This window comes from Hyperoodon ampullatus, assembly GCF_949752795.1.
Source record: "Hyperoodon ampullatus genome assembly, chromosome: 3".
NCBI classification, from domain to species: Eukaryota; Metazoa; Chordata; class Mammalia; order Artiodactyla; family Ziphiidae; genus Hyperoodon; species Hyperoodon ampullatus.
In genome coordinates, this window is record NC_136916.1 from 64,574,683 (window position 1) to 64,594,600 (window position 19,918).

The following is a 19,918-nucleotide window of genomic DNA, read 5'->3' on the forward strand; positions in this document are numbered from 1 at the left end:
ATCATCCCACCATCTGGACCCACTCTAGATGCTGGTGGGTTTATTTTCTCACTGGATCGTGAGCTCCTCAAGGGCAGCTCCTCAAGGGCAGGGATGAAGTATGGTCCCTCACCATAACCCACTCTACATAAGCACAAGGCTTATCTTCTGGAAGGTGCTCAAATGTTGGCTGAAGTAGTGAATGAACTCCATTTGCATTTTATCTCTGGCTGTGTCTAAACCAAAGAAGATCACACTTGTCTTCTCAGAAGAGGGAACATATTCAAATACCAAGAACTGCAGTTCCTGGTAAGACCTTTGAGAAAATGACGTTACCCACAGCAGCAACTGGAAACTCAGCAGAATGCTTAAGTGCTAAAAACAGAGTGAAATGGGCCAAGACTTGAACAGTCACGGTTTAGGGGGCCTGAAGGGGTAGAGGTGGGTGAGGTTCCTGACTGTCTAAAGTTTAAGAATCACAAACAACTTCTTTCGTAAGAATTACATACATTTGTAAGGTCGGATCTTAACAAACGGCATCGCGAAACAGAGGAAAGCTTCAAGTGAGCTTTATTAGGGGGCGCTCCCCGGCGAGGTTCACTGGTCCAAGAGAAAGCGGCCAGAGAAGTCACACCCAGGCGAGGGGTGGGCAAGATTTTATAGGGGAAGAAGGGAAAGGGGTGTGGTGAATCTGGGAGGGCGCAGGGTATTCCTTATTTGGTGGTCTCTTCGGGTGGCAATATACATCAGTCTTGGGACTGCTAGTCCCACCCCTCGAAAGGCGAGAAGGCTGGGCCGGGTGGAAGGTCCCCAGGTCAGTTCCTGGAACTGGGTGGTCCAGAAAGTTTTGGTCTGATGCAACCTGTGAATCTGACTGCGTTCCCCTGCCTTGGGCCAGTTGGCCTTATAATATTTACATTGTGGATCTGAAATACATTTTCACAGGAGTTGCTGCTCAAATCCAAAGACTACCCAATCTGGAAACCTCCCCCAACTGTTAAAGCCAGCACACTTCAGATAGGAGATAAGCTGTTTCCAGCTGGAGTGGCTTTGGAAAGTCTGCTGTAAAATGAAGTCATCTTGTTCTCGTCACTGTCCTCCTCCCCAGCCTTACTTCTGGGACCAACCCCCATCCTGTGACTCCCAAAGGAGGCTGCCCTCTCTAGTTATCCATGAGGCTCTTTGGGTGCTTGGGGCTATGGGAAGGGCTCTTCAGCTTGGGGGTAGACAGGTGCTCCAACTCATAGTATCCACTCTCAGAGGGCTTGTGTGTGAGCATCTTCTTTATTACCTCCTCCTGGCTCCTCTTGTACTCAATAATCTGCTGGAGCTGGTACCCAGCATATTCTGGCTTGGCAGTCAGCGGGCCAGCTGGCACAGCTATGCCAAGAACATCTGACACCATGTAGGGGCGCAGCCAGCCCACCAGAGGAGTGCTTCCAGGGCTATAGTGTGTCTGCTTGTGGTAGAAGAGAAGCCCATCTACCTACAAGAAAGAAAACCAGGGATCAGAATGACTTCTGGGGCCACATGTTTGCAGGAGTCCTATATGCACTGGGGTAGCTCTTGTGGTCCAGCTCTTTTTTTCTGGGTCATTGCCAGAAGAAAAAGAGTCTTTGTTTCTCACACATGAATTTCTCTAAATGAAGAAATGGCCTAGAAAACTAAATTTTAGAAAATAAAAACATAAAAAGTACGTTCCCATTTACAGGATGCTTTCCTACCTACTATTTCACGCTCTTACCCACCATGGAAGTGTCTGGGAGATGGGGCTGCTCAGACTCAGGGAGTTCTGGAGCCTCCCTCAAACACACAGTGAGTACGAAGCAGAAATTCAGCTTGAACCCAGGTCTTCTCTCCTCATATCCCATGCACTTTCTACCACCTGGAGGTCTCTGTAGTGGGGGATGTGCTCCACACAGGGAACAAAGCAGGGGGACTGGACAAGCCCCTCCAAGATGCTGGACTGCTGAGTGCAGGGGAAACAGCCTGTCAAGAAGCTCTGCTCCCCAGCCATCGCTGGCTGCCTAAACCTCCCCCTAAATTGTCTGTGAGCTATGTTCTGGGAAACTCAGTTTTTCTCAACGGGAAGACCTCCCACAATCCCATATGTTCTTTTCTGTGATCAGTGACTCATCTCTAAAAAGCATTTATTGTCACTGGGGCATAAGGGTTATAAACAAAGATGGTGTTCTTACCACCTTCTTAACTGACTTCCAGAAATGAAGGCAACTCAGCCTTTGCCATTTCATCATTTGGGAAGCTGTGATCCTTTTAGCAAAATTATATCCAGTTCAAGCAAATACTTGCAGGTGACCAGGCAGAATTTTAAAGGGTATTATGGGCAAAGGAAGTCTGCTTGTAGGGTAACTGCAGGTTCTGAGGATGACAAAAGACTGCACAGGACTGAGGAGATTCTGGGGACATGAGACTTTCAGCACTAAAACCAGGGAAGTCCTGGGCAACCTTGGACAAGTTGGTCGCCCCACTGCCATGCCACTGCTCAGCAAGCACTGCCATCCCTGGGGACCATTTGCTCTTCGGAGGAAGGAAGGATTAGGAATTCACAGTCCTGCAGTCTGTCAGTCACAGAAGCCCCAGCTGTGGCAGTCAAACAAGGGGCCTCGTTCTCTGGCTTGTAGCAGAAAGAGGCACACAAGAAGGACCTAGGAATGGAAGCCTCACCCCTCTCTGGGCCTCAGTTTCTCCATCTGTAAAATGAGGGAGTTAAATGAGCTGTCCTTTCAAGGGCTCTTCCAGCTGTGGCACTCTGACTTATCTGGCAGGGTAGCACGGAGGCTATGAAGGGCCACGAGCACATCCTTTCCCAAGAGTCAGCTTTTAGCCCTTTTCTGATGCTTTGACACAGCAAAGTCAGAGGCTCTCTTAAGACTGTATAACCAAGTTTCCTTGTGTCTTACAATCAGATTAGAGCGATAAAGACAATGGTTTTGTTACCTCAAAAGGGAAATCCATAGACAGCACCTTACACAGGCTCTCAGCGGTACAAGGGAAATTCTTTAGCCCCACAAATTTAAACTAAAACATAAATTAGAACAAAGAATTAGTACATGTTACAAACAATATTGGTTCCAGCAACTGAAGAGCTATATCAAAGAAGTTTTTTTTTTTTTTTTTGCAGTATGCGAGCCTCTCACGGTTGTGGCCTCTCCCGTTGCGGAGCACAGGCTCCGGACACGCAGGCTCAGTGGCCATGGCTCATGGGCCCAGCCGCTCCGTGGCATGTGGGATCCTCCTGGACCGGGGCACGGACCCGTGTCCCCCACATCGGCAGGTGGACTCAACCACTGCGCCACCAGGGAAGCCCAGAAGAGAAGTTTTCAGTCTCATCCTCCCCTACCCACTCCCCTCTACTTATCCTCTGAATTACTAGGTCAGGAGTTCTCAACCTTGCTTTATACAGGAGAACCATCTGCGAAACTCTTAAAAATTACTCATGCCCAAGCACCACCCCGAGATTCTGACTGAACTGCTCTGGGGTGGGATCCAGTCTTTTTTTTTTTTAAGCTCTCCAGTTGATTCATGTAGTCAGGACTGAGAACCACTGCCCTGTGCTAGGTTTAGGGATTCTATGTTATTCTCCCAGCTCTATGACAGTTGCCCCTAATGAAGGACTGGTGAAGCCCGTTTCACACCAGCAAAAGTTTTTACACTGAAGCAGTATACCAAAGTGATTAGGACTATGACAACCTCTGAGTCAGATTGCCTAGGTTTGAATCCCAGCTCTGTCAATCATTTAATCTCCATATGCCTCCATTTTCCCATCTGTAAAAAGGGATAATAAAATATCTACTTCATAGGATTGTTATGCAGATACAATGAGATAGTACATGTAGCGCACACAGAACAGCATCTCAGAGAAAGTAGCACCCATGTTCCCTCTCCTCAGTGCATGTTCTTCTAGGACCTTATTGATAACATCACTGGAAGTACTGGTCCCATTTATTGTCCTGTAACTGATTATCCAGTTGCTTTTAAAAATGCTGTAAGCAACCCAAGCAAATGCCAGTCTACAGGGCTTAACTAATAAAATGCAATGAAAATAACTGTCCCATATTTAATCAATGAGCAAATAGCGAAGACATTTGGGTTATCATCCTGGACTGTGGGAACTTGGGGAAGGCAGTCCCTTCTCTGACCCTATATACTCATCTATAAAAAGAGGGGACTGACTAGATGAGGTCACTCTTAGCTCAGATACAAAGGCAGAGGTTCTCAAAGTGTGGTCCATGGACCAGCAGTATCAGTTTCACTGGAGAACTTGTTAGAAATGCAAATTCTCAGGCTTTACCCCAGACCTACTGAATCAGAAATTCTGGGGGTGAGGCCCCGGAGCCTACATTTTACCAAGCCTCCAGAGGCTGCTGATGCATGCTACAGTTGGATAATTCTAAATAGTGTTATTAATAAAAGCAGTTATTAGCATTTTATATCAACCACTGTTTACTGAGTGCTCACCGTAAGTATTATGCTAGAAAGACTTGTATATTTATATAATTTGGTTCTTAGAACAACCCTGTAAAGTAGGTATTATTAACCCTATTAAACAGATGAAGAAATTAAGGCCAAGTAAAGATATTAACTTAAGCTGGTAATTGTTAAAGCGAAAACTAGAATCTGGATAACTGTTAAGTCCATACTTTTCCCACTACGCCATGCTGCCTCAAAAAGAAAAAAAAAAAGATAATTTCATTCATAATGATTATATTTAGATAACAGACCAATCCAAACCAATCCCAGTAAAGAACTCTGCAATCCTAACACCAGGCCTTACGGGATTGAGCTTGGTTTTCTCTCCCAGTCCTTCTTCTTCTGGTAACTTTGAATGCATCCAGTAGAATCGGAAATCAGTCTGCCAGAGAAGAGAAAGAGAAAGATTAAAAACTGCTCACCTCAAACTCTAATACGAACAAAAACACCCCATTCTAAAAAGCTAACTGATGGTCAAAAGGTACAAACTTCCAGTTATAAGATAAATAAGTACTAGGGGTGGAAAGTACAACACAATGACAATAGTTAACTCTGTTGTCTGGTCTATACATGACAGCTGTTGAGAGTAGATCCTAAGAGTTCTCACGGCAAGGGAAAAAAAACATTTATTTTTTTCTTTTCTTTTATTTTTGGTATCTATATGAGATGATGGGTGTTAACTAAACTTACTCAAGTAACTATTGCAAAATAAATGTAAGTCAAATCATTGTGCTATACACCTTAAACTTACACAGTGTTGCATGTCAGTTAAATTTCAATAAAACTGGGAAAAAAATAGCCACCTGATTTATGAAGACCTAAGCCCTTCTCTCACCCTCATTTCCCTTAAAACACTGCCGTAAGGTCAGGAAGATGTTCATAAAATCTTTAAATATTTTTTCCTTAAAATCCAATAGAATTATTAATAGTAGTAATGCCAACATTTATCACTGAAGGCCTACTATGTCTCAGCCTCCATGCTAAGGACCTTACATACATAATCGTATTAATCCTCAACCATCCTCTGAGAATTGTATTATTATTATCTCCATTTTACTGGTGAGGACTCTGAGGCTCAGAGAAATTACATCACTCACCCAGGTGCACACAGAAATATTATGGGACCAGGACTCACCAACTCCAAAGCACATTATGTTAACCTGTTTTATTTTACCTGAGGATTAGAAACTACTTTATAGCTGTAACTTCATATAAACTACTTTATTCCAAATTACTATTGATCTAAATTACTGATACATATGCTTCTGTTGTTATTTAGGGACTTTTCTTTCTTTTTTTTAATTTCCAAAACCAAAAATAAAAAACCCACAATCTTTTCTTTATATTGTCAAAATATAGGTGGCTTTAGTTATCAAATTTGTAGGTTGTAAATGCATGTTATGAAACATCCTTCAACAGAATTAAAGGAAAATATGTTCCTGATTGAATTTTTACTTTTAAATTTTTAAAATTTTTTAAAATTAATTAATTAATTTTTGGCCACATTGGGTCTTCATTGCTGCGCAGTCTTTCTCCTTTTTTAAAAGATAAATTTATTTATTTATTTATTTTTGGTTGCGCTGGGTCTTCGTTGCTGCCCGTGGGTTTTTGCTAGTTACGGCGAGCGGGGGCTACTCTTCGCTGTGGTGCACGGGCTTCTCATTGCAGTGGCTTCTCTTGTTGCAGAGCACAGGCTCTAGGCGTGTGGGCTTCAGTAGTTGTGGCATGCAGTCTCAGTAGTTGTGGCTCGTGGGCTCTAGAGCACAGGCTCAGTAGTTGTGGTGCACAGGCTTAGTTGCTCCGCGGCATGTGGGATCTTCCCGGACCAGGGCTTGAACCTGTGTCCCCTGCACTGGCGGGCAGATTCTTAACACTGCGCCACCAGGGAAGTCCCTCGATTGAATTTTTGAGTTCTGAGTTTTAAGCTTGGCTCTGCATTTGGGCAAGATACTTAACATCTGTGGCTCTCAGCTTTCATATCTAAATGATGAGGAGTAATAACGATAGTACATACTTACTTTTTAGAGTTGTTGTAAGGGATTCAATGAGATCATGCTCACAAAGTGCTTAGCAATGCAGGTCTTGGCTATTTTTTTGTTGTTGTTTTTGTTTTTTTATCTTTTGGCCACGCCGTGCGTCATGTGTGAACTTAGTTCCCTGACTGGGGATTGAACCCATGCCCCCTGCATTGGAAGTGCAAAGTCTTAAATTGGACCGCCAGGGAAGTCCCTTGGCTATTATTTTTTGAATGAGATGCATGCTAGAATTCTGAAGTACCAGCACCCAGCATAATTTGGAAACCTAGCTTGGGGTAATGGCTACAGAAAGAAGCAGCCTGTGGTGATAACCTGTGATTCGGACACTTGGGCCTGCATGAGGATCGCCTGGAGGTTTATTAAAACAAAAGTCCCATCCCCAGAGTTTCTGATTCAGTAGGTCTAAGAATATGCATTATTAACAACTTTCTGAGGCCACACATTCAACATTCTGAGAACCACTATGATAAACTAATTGACAGGGAGTATAAAAAACCTACCACTTTAAAACTGGGACAACGATGGGGAGCATAGGAGCAGAGATGGATCCTGTGGGGTGACCTAGCCTCTCTCTGATGACTGCGTCTGTCACTCGAAAGAGTCACCAATCTGAGAAAAATGTTGTGGGAAGGTGAAACCTAAGGGGAGAATATTGGGTGGGGGGGCCTCTCCTCATTTGGAAAGTCTCCTTCCAGAGCCAGCCCCTCAGAGATTCGAGGCCTTACGGTCATACCAAGGAGGCCCTGACATTTTCAGGGTCAAGATGTGGCTGGTGAAGGAGTGGAGGTGACAGAAGTCTATTTGATGGTGCTTAACATTCCACCTTGTCTTCCTTGTGCCCCCTGCACAAGGCAGCATCCCCTTCACCTGCAACCTTCCCTGCCAGCAAGCCTCCCACACTCTGGAGAGAGGGGAGGGGGCGGTTACAGCTTCTACAAAGTCCCAGCCTACCCTACACTCTGTTTCTCCTTCCTCCCCTCAAGAATTTCTATGCTTCCCTTAGTTCCTCCTACCTCTTTTTATAAATGAAGCTAATTTAAACACACCCGAAGATGCAAGGAACATTAGACAATGTTCTTGATATACCACATCCTGTACACACCAAGAAGTTAGTCACGTACTAAACACACATGCTGAGCCACTTTCCTGGGAGGAGAGGAGAAAACAGGAGAAGACATCAGGGGAGTATCAGTCCTTACCTGGCAGTCATAAAAAGGGTGTCCCCGCCAGCACATCACGTCCAGAACGTAGTAGGTCTGGTTCACCTCACTGTAAATGCAGTCCAGAATGGTGTAGTCTGGAGACACAAAGTAGAAAGTCAGTACAGGGTACCCCTTCCCATCAGGGTTCCCTCCACCACAATCTGGGGAGCCCCATCTTAGCGGCTTGGGAACTGAATCCAACAATCCTCAGTGCTCACAGCAAGCACCAGCACTACAGGACAAAGTTCTTCACAGCCTTTTCTGGCTACCTGGCACAGTCTAGGGGTGACCTGAGGTATGACAGCACAAGAAGGATCAAGGCAATGCCAAGGGTGAACTCTGAACCTTAAGAAAAACTGGGACATTTACTCACCTTAGAGAAGCTCAAGTTTGAAGGGAAGTAATCTTCCATTTTAGTTTACAATTACTTTTTGAGTTCCTAACACAGGCACTGTGTTCTGTGGGGAATATTAACTATAAGTAATCCCTGCCTTTAAGGAAGTTACAATCCAGTTAAGGAGATAAGATGATTACAGAGGAAAGAACCAAGACCTGAATTATACAGCACAAACTAAGAAAAACGAGAGTTCCAGGAAATGTTTCATGGAAGAGATGGGATATGAACGATCTTTTGGGATCAGAGGACTAAAATAACAGGGTAGAGGGGAGGTGGAAGCGCATATCAGGCTCGAGTAAAAAAAGCCAATAGAGGGCTTAGAACAGAGGACAGGAATAACCACCAGCAGAGCCTGGGCAGGCAGAGGTGAAAGAACGGTTGTGCCAGCTCTGCCAACTCCTCACTGAATGACCCCGGGCAAACCTTCGTGACCTTAGTCTCCTTGGCTGGGCCCAGGTGGGAGGAATAAGCTAAGATTAGGACACTGAGAAAGGAGAAAAGGGAATTCGGCAGGAAGCCCCAGCAACAGCTTACTGTACATTACACTTGGCCTTCTGGGGGTCCTTTCCCCAGAAAACTGCACCTGTCATCTTGTGATGGAAGTCCATGGGAAAGGTGCATTGACTTTAATTTAGGGGTTTATTGCCCAGCAGGCCTCACAAGTTGCAACTATTTTGCTACTGAGGAGGCCTGACCTTGAGGGAGAGCCCAGTGGGCAGGATATTACCTGTGTGCAGTTTCAAAGGTAAGCAACCAACCAAGCACTGATTACAAAAGTTAATAAACAGACAATTGTATGTAGGTACCTTTTGTTGTTGCTGGGTTTCGCTTGTTGCCTCCTGGCAGAAGGGAAGAAAACCTGTTGACACAGTAGCCACTCTTGGTGTAGGCACTGGTAGAACCCTGTGTGGACAATTAACATTCTTGTCAGGCATCAAGGTCTCCTCACCCTCTTGCTTCCACATTCTGCAGGGGTGCCATCAGCCCAAAGATGGCTCTCATCAAAACCCTCCTGCAGGAAAGCGTTTCAATCCCCATGGCAGGGACAGCTGCTGTGGCAGATAAGGAACACAGAGTGTGCAGAGAACCCCTCCCGCTACAGGCCAGGCATGCTGGCGCCGGGGGCAGGAGCAGCTACTCACCCTGGAGGCCACAATAAGGGCTCTTTTTCCAACAGGGCACACGACCACAATCCATTCCTGACCCAAATCTGAAGGGACGTCAATTAACCACTCTGAGAGCATTAACTGGGAACACAAAAAATGGTGTTAAAAGTCAACAGGGCTGTGCTGCTCCCACGTTTACAATGACAAAGAATTCACGTCCTGTATATATAATAAAAATACATGTAAAAGCATGAGAACAGAAAAGGGTGACAGTGGGACCTCGACCCCACTAGCTCCTAGTAGACAGCTCGTCTCCTGCTCACTGTGAACTTCAGCTTCTCACCTTCATTATCTGCATCCATACTCATTCTTACTACTTCACCTCCTGTATGGGGGGATAGGACCCTCTATCTTTCCTTACTTTGTCCACCCACCTACCATTATCACAACCATTATGTTCCAGGGGCTATACCTCAGAGATGAATCAAGTCCCTGACCTTGAGATGCTCTAAACTAGATCATTTCCCAAACTAGTGACCCAAATACTATACTAAAGGATGTTAGGAAATCTACCTTAAATTAAAAAAAAAAAAGGGCTGTGATGAAATGAATTTGAAAAAATTTACTCTTCCATTCATCACTAGTCCCTCCCATCTATACGAGACTTTGGCCTATCAATTAATACTTCCCACTGAATCTCTCATCTCTCCCATCTCTCCTTCCCTTTAGGCCACAAAATACTCAACCCCTAATCCTCAAAACCAAGGCAAAAATGAAAACCTTTTATCACTCTACATTTCTATTAAGATATTCCACGTTCTCTCTTTTTTTAACTACTTCGTATTTCTTGCTGCTGCCTTCCCACCCACTCTGACACCCACAGTCCAGATTTGCTACCTCACAGCCCCACTTGACCTCCTTGCAGCCAAGTACCTCTATTCCCTCACCTCCCCCTCCTTCCTCTACTCCTGGTGTAATGCTGCCAGTCACATCCTCCTCCTTGACACATGCTTCCTTGGTCCCATGACAGTACTTTTCTGTTTTTCCTCCAAACATTCCTCCACATACTCCCCCAAAACATGTAGATAATCTTTAGGGGGCTGTTTTAGGTCCCCCTTTTCTTTTCTCTTAGATGCTGTCCCCCCGTGGGGGTGGAACTCATCTACTTCACTTGTCATTTCTAAGATGATGCCTTCTAATTCTCTCTTTTTTTTTTTTTTGGCTGCGTTGGGTCTTTGTTGCTTTGTGCGGGCTTTCTCTAGTTGTGGCGAGTGGGGGCTGCTCTTCATTGCGGTGCACGGGCTTCTCATTGCAGTGGCTTCTCTTGTTGAGGAGCACAGGCTCTAGGCGCACGGGCTTCAGTAGCTGTGGCACACGGGCTCAGTAGTTGTGGCTCGCGGGCTCTAGAGCACAAGCTCAGTAGTTGTGGCGCATGGGCTTAGTTGCTCCACAGCATGTGGGATCTTCCTTGACCAGGGCTCGAACCCGTGTCCCCTGCATTGGCAGGCAGGTTCTTAGCCACTGCGCCACCAGGGAAGTCCCCTAATTCTCTTCTTTTTCATCTCCAGACTTCTTTCCTTTCCTCCAAACCTGTATTTCCAGCTGTCCATTTGCTATCTATTTCTCTGTTGGTCCTCTCTGTACCTTAAACTTAGCATAGCCGAAACAGAATTCACTGGCTTCTGTTGCCCAAGTACTTCCCATTCCTGAAACACCCACCCTTCCCCTTCTGCATTCTGTGCCCTGTTAATATCATCACCTTCCTCTCTGTTATTCAATCTTAAATCCAAGGCATAATCAACACTCCCTTAAAGAATAATAGTAATACAACACCAAAAGCACAAATGACGAAACAAAAGATAGATAAATTAGACTACATCAAAATGTAAAACTTCTGGGCTTCCCTGGTGGCGCAGAGGTTGAGAGTCCGCCTGCCGATGCGGGGGACGCGGGTTCGTGCCCCGGTCTGGGAGGATCCCACGTGCCGCGGAGCGGCTGGGCCCGTGAGCTATGGCCGCTGAGCCTGCGCGTCCGGAGCCTGTGCTCCGCAACGGGAAAGGCCACAACAGTGAGAGGCCCACATACCACAAAAAAAAAAAAAAAAAAAAAAAAAAAAAAAAAGTTAAAAAAAAAAAAAAAAAAAAAAAAATGTAAAACTTCTGTGCTGCCAAAAACATCATCAAGAAAGTGAAAAGACAACCCACAGAATGAGAAATATTTGCAAATCATGTATCTCATAAGGAACTTGTATCTAGAATATATAAAGAACTCTTATAGCTCAATAATAAAAGACAAATAGTCCAATTTTTAAACAGGCAAAGGATTTGAATAGACATTTCTCCAAAGATATACGAATGGCTAATAAACACATGAAAAGAAGCTCAATATCATTAGTTACTAGGGAAATGCAAATCAAAACCATGAAACACCACTTCACACCCACTAGGATGGTTATATTCAAAAGGACGGACAATAACGAGTATTGGCAAAGATGTGGAGAAATGAACTCTCAAACATTGCTGGTGGGAATGTAAAATGGTGTAGTCACTCTGAAAACTAGTCTGATAGTTCCAGAGTTATCATATGGCCTAGTACTCCACTCCCAGGCATACCCAAGAGAAATGAAAACATATGTCCATGCAAAAAACATGTAAATAAATGTTCATGGCAGCAATATTCATAATAGCCCCAAAGTGGAAACAACTCAAAAGGCCATCAACTGATGAATGGATAAACAAAATGTGGTATATCTATACAACAGAATATTATTTGAGAAGAAATGAAAAGGAATGAAGTTCTAACACATGCTACAACATAAATGAATCTTGAAAACCTTCTGCTAAGTGAAAGAAGCCAGAAGCAAAAGGATGTATCTCACATGATTCCATTTATACGAAGTGTCCAAAATAGGCAAATCCATAGAGACAGAAAGTAGATCAGTGATTACTAGGGCCTGGAGGGAAGGGGAAATGGGGAGTGACTGCTAATGGGTGTGAAAATATTCTAGAATTAGATAGTGGTGATGGTTGCACAGCTCTGTGAATTACTAAAAAAATACTGAATTGTACACTGTAAATGGGTGAATTGTATGTTATGTGAATTATATCTCAATATGGCTGTTTAAAAAAATAACAGTAGCAGCTAATACTGTGGGGCATTCATTATGGGCTCTGGGCTAGGTATTTAAGGTACACTATTTCATTTAATCCTTCTAACAATCCTATGAGATAGGTACTATTATGATGTCCCATTTTACGGATAAGAAACTAGAGACTTAGACTGGTTAAGTAACTTGCCCATGGTCAACACAGAGCCTGACTTTGAGGTCAGTCTATGCGACCTGAGCTTAAACCCTTATCCGCTTCTCATACTGCCTCTCCTAGCCATAAATTCTGTTCATTCCACCTGGCAACATCTCTCATACTCATGACCTCTTTTCCTTCCCACTTCTACTGCCCTTAGCACTCATCAGATCTTTTAGCAAACCTAAGCCCCCTACCACAGTCTCTCTCTTCCAGGCCTTTCTACACTGATGTGGTAGTCATCACATGAAGTCCCACCTCTGCCCCGGCTCAAAAAGTCTCAGTGGTTCCTCACAATCTAGACCCAGAGTCTAAAACCTTGTACGTATTTCCGCTATACTCCTCCCCCTACCCTATGCTGCTCCATCCTCACGCACCCTCTGCACACCCCTCCTGAACACATCATATATTCTTCTCGCACCTCTGGGCTCTTGCTCAGCCTGATCCTGCTGCCTGGAATGCCCTGAAATGCTCTGTACCTCCGCCTGTCCTACCCATGTTTCCAAACTGCCTCCTCTTTCATTAACCTTTTCCTGCTTTCACAACCCTGATTCCTTCTCTGTTGGAAGTTAATTTCACTTTCTTATTGCAAAAACCATAATCTACACTTATTAGAGGAGTGCATGGGCTATTTCTGGCCCATGTCTATCTTCCCCCTGAGAATAGCCTAGCTTAACATAGAATAGGGCCTTCAACAATGCTTGCTCGGGGGGCGGGGACTTTTCTGGTGATCCAGTGGCTAAGACTCCGCACTCCCAATGCAGGGGGTCCGGGGTTCGATCCCTGGTCAGGGAACTAAAGATCCCACATGCAGCAACAAAGATCCTGCGTACCGCAACTGAGACCCGGCGCAAATAGATAGTTAGATAAATAAATAAATAATTTTTAAAAAGCCAACATTCTGTTTTAAACAAAAACAAAACAAAACAATGCTTGCTCGGGACTTCCCTAGTGGTGCAGTAGTTAAGACTCTGTGCTTCCACTGCAGAGGGCATTGGTTCGATCCCTGGTCAGGGAACTAAGATACCGCATGCTGCACAGCATGGCCAAAAAATTAAAAAAAAAAACAACGTTTGCTCAACAGAACTAAATTGTACTTTGTCATAGAAGATGTCTGTGTTATATTTGAGGCAGAGAAAGAGGATGGGAGTGTGTGCACCCAGGAACCATATTCTTAAGGTGGGAGAGGATTCTGAAGTGACAAGACACTTGGGTTATAGAGAGAAGTATACAATAGCAGGGTAGACCCCTAGCCCCACTCAGATACATGCCCTGCCTTCTGGAGAATAACTGGATTGCCTAGAGCACTGGACAGTCTCCATGCCTGCTTCACCTATGGCGCCACAAGCCACACTGGTTTTCTCTCTGGAATCAACAGGGCACTTAGTCAAGTTTGTTATAGTGATCTGTTGTTTCATGGCCTCAACCTCACCTAGGCCAACTGGCTGGCCTGGGGTGGCTGGGCAGGCTCCCAGTATTCAAGGACCTCCAAGCTCCTACCACCTGAGTGTGAAGCCCCAAGGCTGGCATGTTAGTCCACCACTTGGGAAAGACTACCAGCTTGGGAGGTGGGGTGGGGGACAGTGCTGGGCTGGGCAGGCCTGATCCAAAACAGCTGTATAATGACTAGTAAAGAATGGCATCCACTAGCAAAGCAGTAGCTCAGGGGCTTTTTGCAGCAGGCCGGAAGCCTTTGCTGACAGCATGGGGTAATGATTGCCAAACCCACTACCCAGACTCTATCAGTGACCCCTGTCAGCACACAAAACTGTAAGTCATCTCTTTTCATCTCATAACTTTTATGTACATCAGCACTTTCGTTGCAGATCCTATTCCTTCTTCCTGCCTCATCCTCCTCTTTAGGGCAAGTAAAGAGTTTTGACTGCACAGTAAAGGGAGCAGGACCAGCTGCGCCTAATCTTCTCTGGAGCACTCACTTGATTAGCATAGCGTTTTGGTAACTTCTTGCCAGTGTCAACGTCCATTTCCTCATCATCTTTCTTTTCTTCTTCTTCCTCACTCTCCATCCCTGTCCAGTCATCTTCAGCCAGTCTTCTGGCATGGTTCACATAATCCAGCCGCTTTCTGAGGAAAGAAAAGGCATAAGGACAGGTCTTTACGTCTTATAGGAAGACACCCTGCAATGTGACAGATGTAATTCAAAGTCTCCAAATTCAAGAGCAACTTGGGAATTGTGGTGGGGTAAGAGATGACAAAATTTCCTTTGTAAGCCTTAACCAGTGACCACCTCCTCACAGATCCTAAATAGGAAACCCGCTCTGAACACACTCGGCTTTCCTCAGTTTCCTAAGAATAGGCAAGGTACAGTATTTAAAGGAATTCTCAGGGTTCACTAGTGGCTGATCCTACTCCCACGCACCCCACCCTAGACTCCCATCTCCACCCCAGGTGAGAGCTGACACTTCCCTGCCTGGCAGATATACCGTCTGAAGGCTCCCAGGGATTGCAGAGAGGAAACACCAAGATGCAGTGAGAAGTTTGAGAAAGGACAGCTTCTGGGACTTTCTGAGGAACAGCCAGACCTTTCTGCAGTTCCTAACTTTCAAAAAAGGCCACTTAGAAAAAAACTAAGGAAATCTGAGTAAAGAAGTATGCATTTTAGTTAATAATATTGTATCAATATTTGTTCATTAGTTGTAACAAGTGTACTATAAGATAAGATGTTGGGAATTCCCTAGTGGTCCAGTGGTTAGGACTCGGCACTTTCACTGCCGTGGGCCCAGGTTCAATCCCTGGTTGGGGAACTAAGATCCTGCAAGCTGCTCAGCGTGGCAAAAAAAAAAAAAAAAAGAGAGAGAGAGAGGAACTTGACATTTGAGAGGGAGATTTTTCACCACATACTCTTTTTTAAAAACAATTATTTATTTATTTATTTATTTATTTATTTATGGCTGCGTTGGGTCTTCGTTGCTGCATGCGGGCTTTCTCTGGTTGTGGCGAGCGGGGGCTACTCTTCGTTGTGGTGCGTGGGCTTCTCATCATGGTGGCTTTTCTTGTTGCAGAACACAGGCTCTAGGCACAAGGGCTTCAGCAGCTGTGGTGCACAGGCTTAGCTGCTCTGCGGCATGTGGGATCTTCCCGGATCAGGGCTCAAACCCATGTCCCCTGCATTGGCAGGCAGATTCTTAACCACTGCACCACCAGGGAAGTCCCTTCTCCATATACTCTTTTATGTATTGTGAATTTTGAACCATATGAACATATTACCTATTCCAAATTAATCACAATTTTTAAAAACTGGGGGTTGGGGGAATGGGTGATCTGAGAATGTAATCTGCAAGCAACCCAGAGGCCACAGGGAACCATCTCTGCTAAACACATCTAGTGATGAAGCAGTGGGCAAAATGCAGCTGTCGATACTTCCTCCTAATCCTTAATTCCTTAACCAGAAGAGGCCTGTGTTGCACTGAGAATAAAAAGATAGGCCCTGCCTTCAGAGCAGCCCATCCTCAAACACTCCTATCCTGCAATCAATCTCTCTTTCCCTGTTTGCTCATCTTGGTATTGAGACTGAAGTGTATGGAAGACATTTCCTCAGATTCCCTGTGGAATTATTTGTCTTGAATTCCCAAGGGCTCCACAGAAACATCTGGGCTGAAGGAAGACAGGAAGCCCACACCAAAGCCAGGAGTCAGACTGCAGGAGAAGCCACACAGGGAATGTGGGAGGAGTGGAAGTATGGGAGTGGCTTTCACAAGTCCCTAAACTACAAAGCTCGGTACTGCTGCCAGGAAAAAAGAAAAGAAAATTTTAACCAGAGAGTTGAGCTTTTGCTTTCAAACTTCAGTCTCTCCCTCCTCCCTCATTTTTCCCAAGCTCTGGGTGTAAAGGATGTCTACCTCTGCCAGGATTTACCCCTTCCAACCTTGTGGGCAAGAAGAACAACCTACAAAGGGTCCACTTTGAAAGTGGCTCTGTAGAGACAAGCCTGGAGCCTCCTGAATGGTTCACAGCTCCCAGCCTACAGAGAGAAGCCAAGGAGTTAAAGTATTCCTTACGATTTCTGCAGTTCCAGTAACCGGCGGCGCCGCTCACTCTGCTCCAAGGAACTGTACTTGGACTTGTACTGGGACAGGCGGGGGTGTGGGGCAGCTGTGCTGTTCAGATCTTGAGACACAGAAAAGCTACTAGCCAGGGCTTGACTCAGCTCTTCCATCTTCCCTACAAAGGAAAACATCAGAAAATTGTTCAATCGTTTCGTATCACCCTTCGGGTACAGGCAGTTATGGTGTAACATGATGGCTACATTCCTAAAAAACCTCACTTAATCCAAAATCACAATTATTTCTATGGGAAAAAAAAGAAGTTAAAGGGTAAGTGAGTTACATATGAGCAGTAATGTTTTTCTCAAATATTTTAATAATGAGCATTTTAATAGCTCTGAGTGTATAAACTTCAACATCAATCAAATTCACCTTGTGATTAAATCTAACTTTTGCTCTTTGTCATCATTCACCAGGGACCCTGTCATTAATTCCTTCTTACAATCATTGACACGCAGTGATGTGATCAAGTATCTAATTTTTTCCTGAATAGTTCTAAGAAGCTGTTTGTTACTCAATAACTAATGTAATTTTCTTTTTTAACATTTTTTTTTTTTTTAATGTAGGGCTTCCCTGGTGGCACAGTGGTTAAGAATCCATCTGCCAATGCAGGGGACACAGGTTCGAGACCTGGTCCGGGAAGATCCCATGTGCCACGGAGCAACTAAGCCCGTACACCACAACTACTAAGCCTGCGCTCTAGAGCCCACATGCCACAACTACTGAAGTCCGCGCGCCTGGAGCCTGTGCTCCACAACAAGAGAAGCCACTGCAATGAGAAGCCCGCGCACCACAAGGAAGAGTAGCCCCCGCTCGCCCCAACTGGAGAAAGCCCGCACACAGCAACGAAGACCCAAGGCAGCCAAAAATAAACAAATAAATAAATTTAAATAAATAAATAAAATATGTAATTTTCTGATGCAAGTTTTATCTGATTGGCTGTTTAGTTCTCCAATAAATGCCAACTCATATCAAGAAAATTTAGTTCCAGGAGAAGTACTGGTTCTGGAGCCCAGGGAGGAAGACAAGAGGAGCCAAAAACCCAAACCTGGCAGTTACTTTCTTGTTTTGTGGTTTGTTTTGTTTATTTGCTTGTTTGGGGTGGGCAGAAGGAAGGTTTCAGGGCTACCTATGCAGGACTCATTTCGAAAAGAGCTAAAATATGGAAGGCTGCCTCCCAGTTAACACCAGCTGCTCTAGAAGATGTGAAGGACAGACATGTAGTACATTTGGGAGACGGAGAGTAAATCATATTGGAGACAGACTACCAAGGGCCACCCTAAAGAATGGGAGTGGAGAGAAAGATGTGAATTCACACTTCACTCACCCTTCCATGAATGAAGGTATGAGGTAGCACAGGAGCTTACCCAAAGATTAAATGTGCACCTCAAGGAATTCCCTGGCAGTCCACTGATTAGGACTCTGTACTTTCACTGCCAAGGGCCCAGGTTCAATCCCTGGTGGGGGAACTAAGATCCCACAAACCGCCTCGGCCGGAAGAAAAAAAAAAAAAAAAAGTGTGCCTCAGACTGCAAGAAAAGAGGAACATTTGGGAGAAATTTTACTCACACACCTGGGCTGGCCCAACCCTTCAAGTTCTAGTATAAACCAGAGGGCACCACCAGTGCTTAAACTCCACCCCAGTCCCGGTCCCAATGTTCTGAGCCTCAAAACCAACAGGTTCATTGCAGAGCCTCCACAGTTAAAAATACAACTCTATGGGCCTCTACTTGGTAAAGAGTTATTTTCCATTGCACATTTGAATTCAGATTTTCTTTCTTAATTTACAGCATTAGATTTTTTTTTTTTTTTTAATGCCCGCACCATGCGGCTTTCGGGATATTAGTTCCCAGACCAGGGATCAAGCCCCCAAGTGAAAGCGCCGAGTCCTAACCACTGGACCACCAGGGAATTCCCTAGATTTCTTTCTTCTAACTTGAAAGGAACTTTTTTGTGTGTGTGATTAAAAACGCATGACATAAAATTTACCACTTAACCATTTTTAAATGTACAGTCCAGTTGTTAATTACATTCACGTTGTTGTGCAAGCAATTTCCAGAATTCTTCCAAAATGGAACCTTTATACCCATTAAACACGAAAAAAACAGAAACAAAAACAAAAAAACCCACCTTTTTAAAACTTAAGATTAACATATTATGTGTGGATTTGAGGCGTGTTTTAACATGTATGTTATGCAACCGGGGTGGCCACTCACAGTTGAGGCTCGGTGATGAGTACTTAGGATCCTAAATGGTATGCTATTTTCTGTATTTTTCTATACTTTTGTGTAAGTCTGAACACTTCCATAATAAAATTTTTAAAAAATTCATTATGTCTTCGGCTTACCAAAGTAATGACCCAATCTAAAATACATTTATTAGGCCTCATCGTGCTTTATCTCGGTGTGGGCTCATGCTCTGCCAAGAAGCACAAAATCCTTCTTAAAATTGATGCCTTGGATACTGGGGCGGCTGACTGTACCTCCCTTTATGGCTGTCCTTGGCTGGCTCCTGCTTTCAACTCATTCTTCGGAAGATGATGACTCCAAGGGTTCTGACCTGGCGGTCTCAAACTCCACCAGTATCCAATTTCCGACCCACCCAGGCCCCTCCCCCGAGCGCCAGACCCCAAATGTTCCCCGCTACTGCCTCTTCCTCCTCTCCCTCCTCCTCCCACTCCGGGTGCGCCCCGCCTCGAATCCTCCAGCCAGGATCTAGGCCTCCTCGGCGTCTCCCACCGGGCTTCAGTTCGGCCGGGGGAACTGAACTCCACTCGGCCGCCCTCTCCGCCACAGGCGCGCACAGCTTTTCTCTATGGATGGGGTCATCCAGGCCTTGCATGATTCGCCCCTCCCCCACAAAGAAAATCCCTGAGGGGTCCTGGCCCGACAGCCTGGAACTGAAGAGTGGAAGCGCGCCCAAAGAGAGGCCCCGGCCTCGCTGTGCCCCTCTAGGTCATGTCTCGGGAAGCCGGGAGTGTGCAGCCGGCCACAGAGAGTTAGAGCCGGGCGCCCAGGGGCAGTTCGGGAGCCGGCTGGGCCCAGGCTAGAACTGAGGACTCACCAGGCCGAGGTGACAATTCCACGCGCAGCCGCCAACGCCGCCGCCGGGGGCCGACCAGTCAGCTGCCTTTAGAGAGCCGGCCCCACCCACTTGGCCGCAGCCGTGCCGACGGGCTCACCCACCTAGCGCGGGGAGTTTCCGGCTCCTCCGGAAGTGGGGAACGCCGGGAGTTCTTCCGCGGTTTTGTCACGGGCCTGTGGTTACTTCCGCCCTCAACTACCGGGGTTTTTCCAGTCAGCCCGGGCGGGGGTCCTCCTTCTGCTTTTGTGTTGCTACCC

At 45.4% G+C, this 19,918-nt stretch overlaps 1 protein-coding gene across 2 annotated transcripts; it reads right to left on the reverse strand.

The window, feature by feature from the left end:
* Positions 1-532: 532 nt before the first annotated feature.
* Positions 533-19,681, reverse strand: SNUPN (snurportin 1). Of its 2 annotated transcripts, XM_079701017.1 has the most exons (9): positions 19,641-19,681; positions 16,533-16,695; positions 14,451-14,598; positions 9,248-9,352; positions 8,912-9,008; positions 7,706-7,803; positions 4,775-4,852; positions 2,938-3,018; positions 533-1,465 (listed from the first exon to the last, which is right to left on the reverse strand). In XM_079701017.1, exons 2-9 carry the CDS (start codon positions 16,688-16,690, stop codon positions 1,142-1,144), a joined length of 1,089 nt encoding a protein of 362 aa, XP_079557143.1. In that variant the 5' UTR covers positions 16,691-16,695; positions 19,641-19,681; the 3' UTR covers positions 533-1,141. The 2 variants fall into 2 exon arrangements, with proteins under 2 accessions (XP_079557143.1, XP_079557144.1); XM_079701018.1 differs by lacking the exon at positions 2,938-3,018.
* Between the last annotated feature and the right edge of the window lie 237 nt (positions 19,682-19,918).

Bases quoted from the DNA above. Each gene is read 5' to 3' on its own strand.
- SNUPN (XM_079701017.1), bottom strand. From the start codon at position 16,690: ATGGAAGAGCTGAGTCAAGCCCTGGCTAGTAGCTTTTCTGTGTCTCAA. The intron at 9,353-14,450 runs GTGAGTGCTCCA...TTGTGTTCCCAG, and splicing joins CAAAACGCTATGCTAATCAA to TTAATGCTCTCAGAGTGGTT. The intron at 3,019-4,774 runs GTAAGGCCTGGT...TTTATGTTTTAG, and splicing joins AGAAAACCAAGCTCAATCCC to TTTAAATTTGTGGGGCTAAA.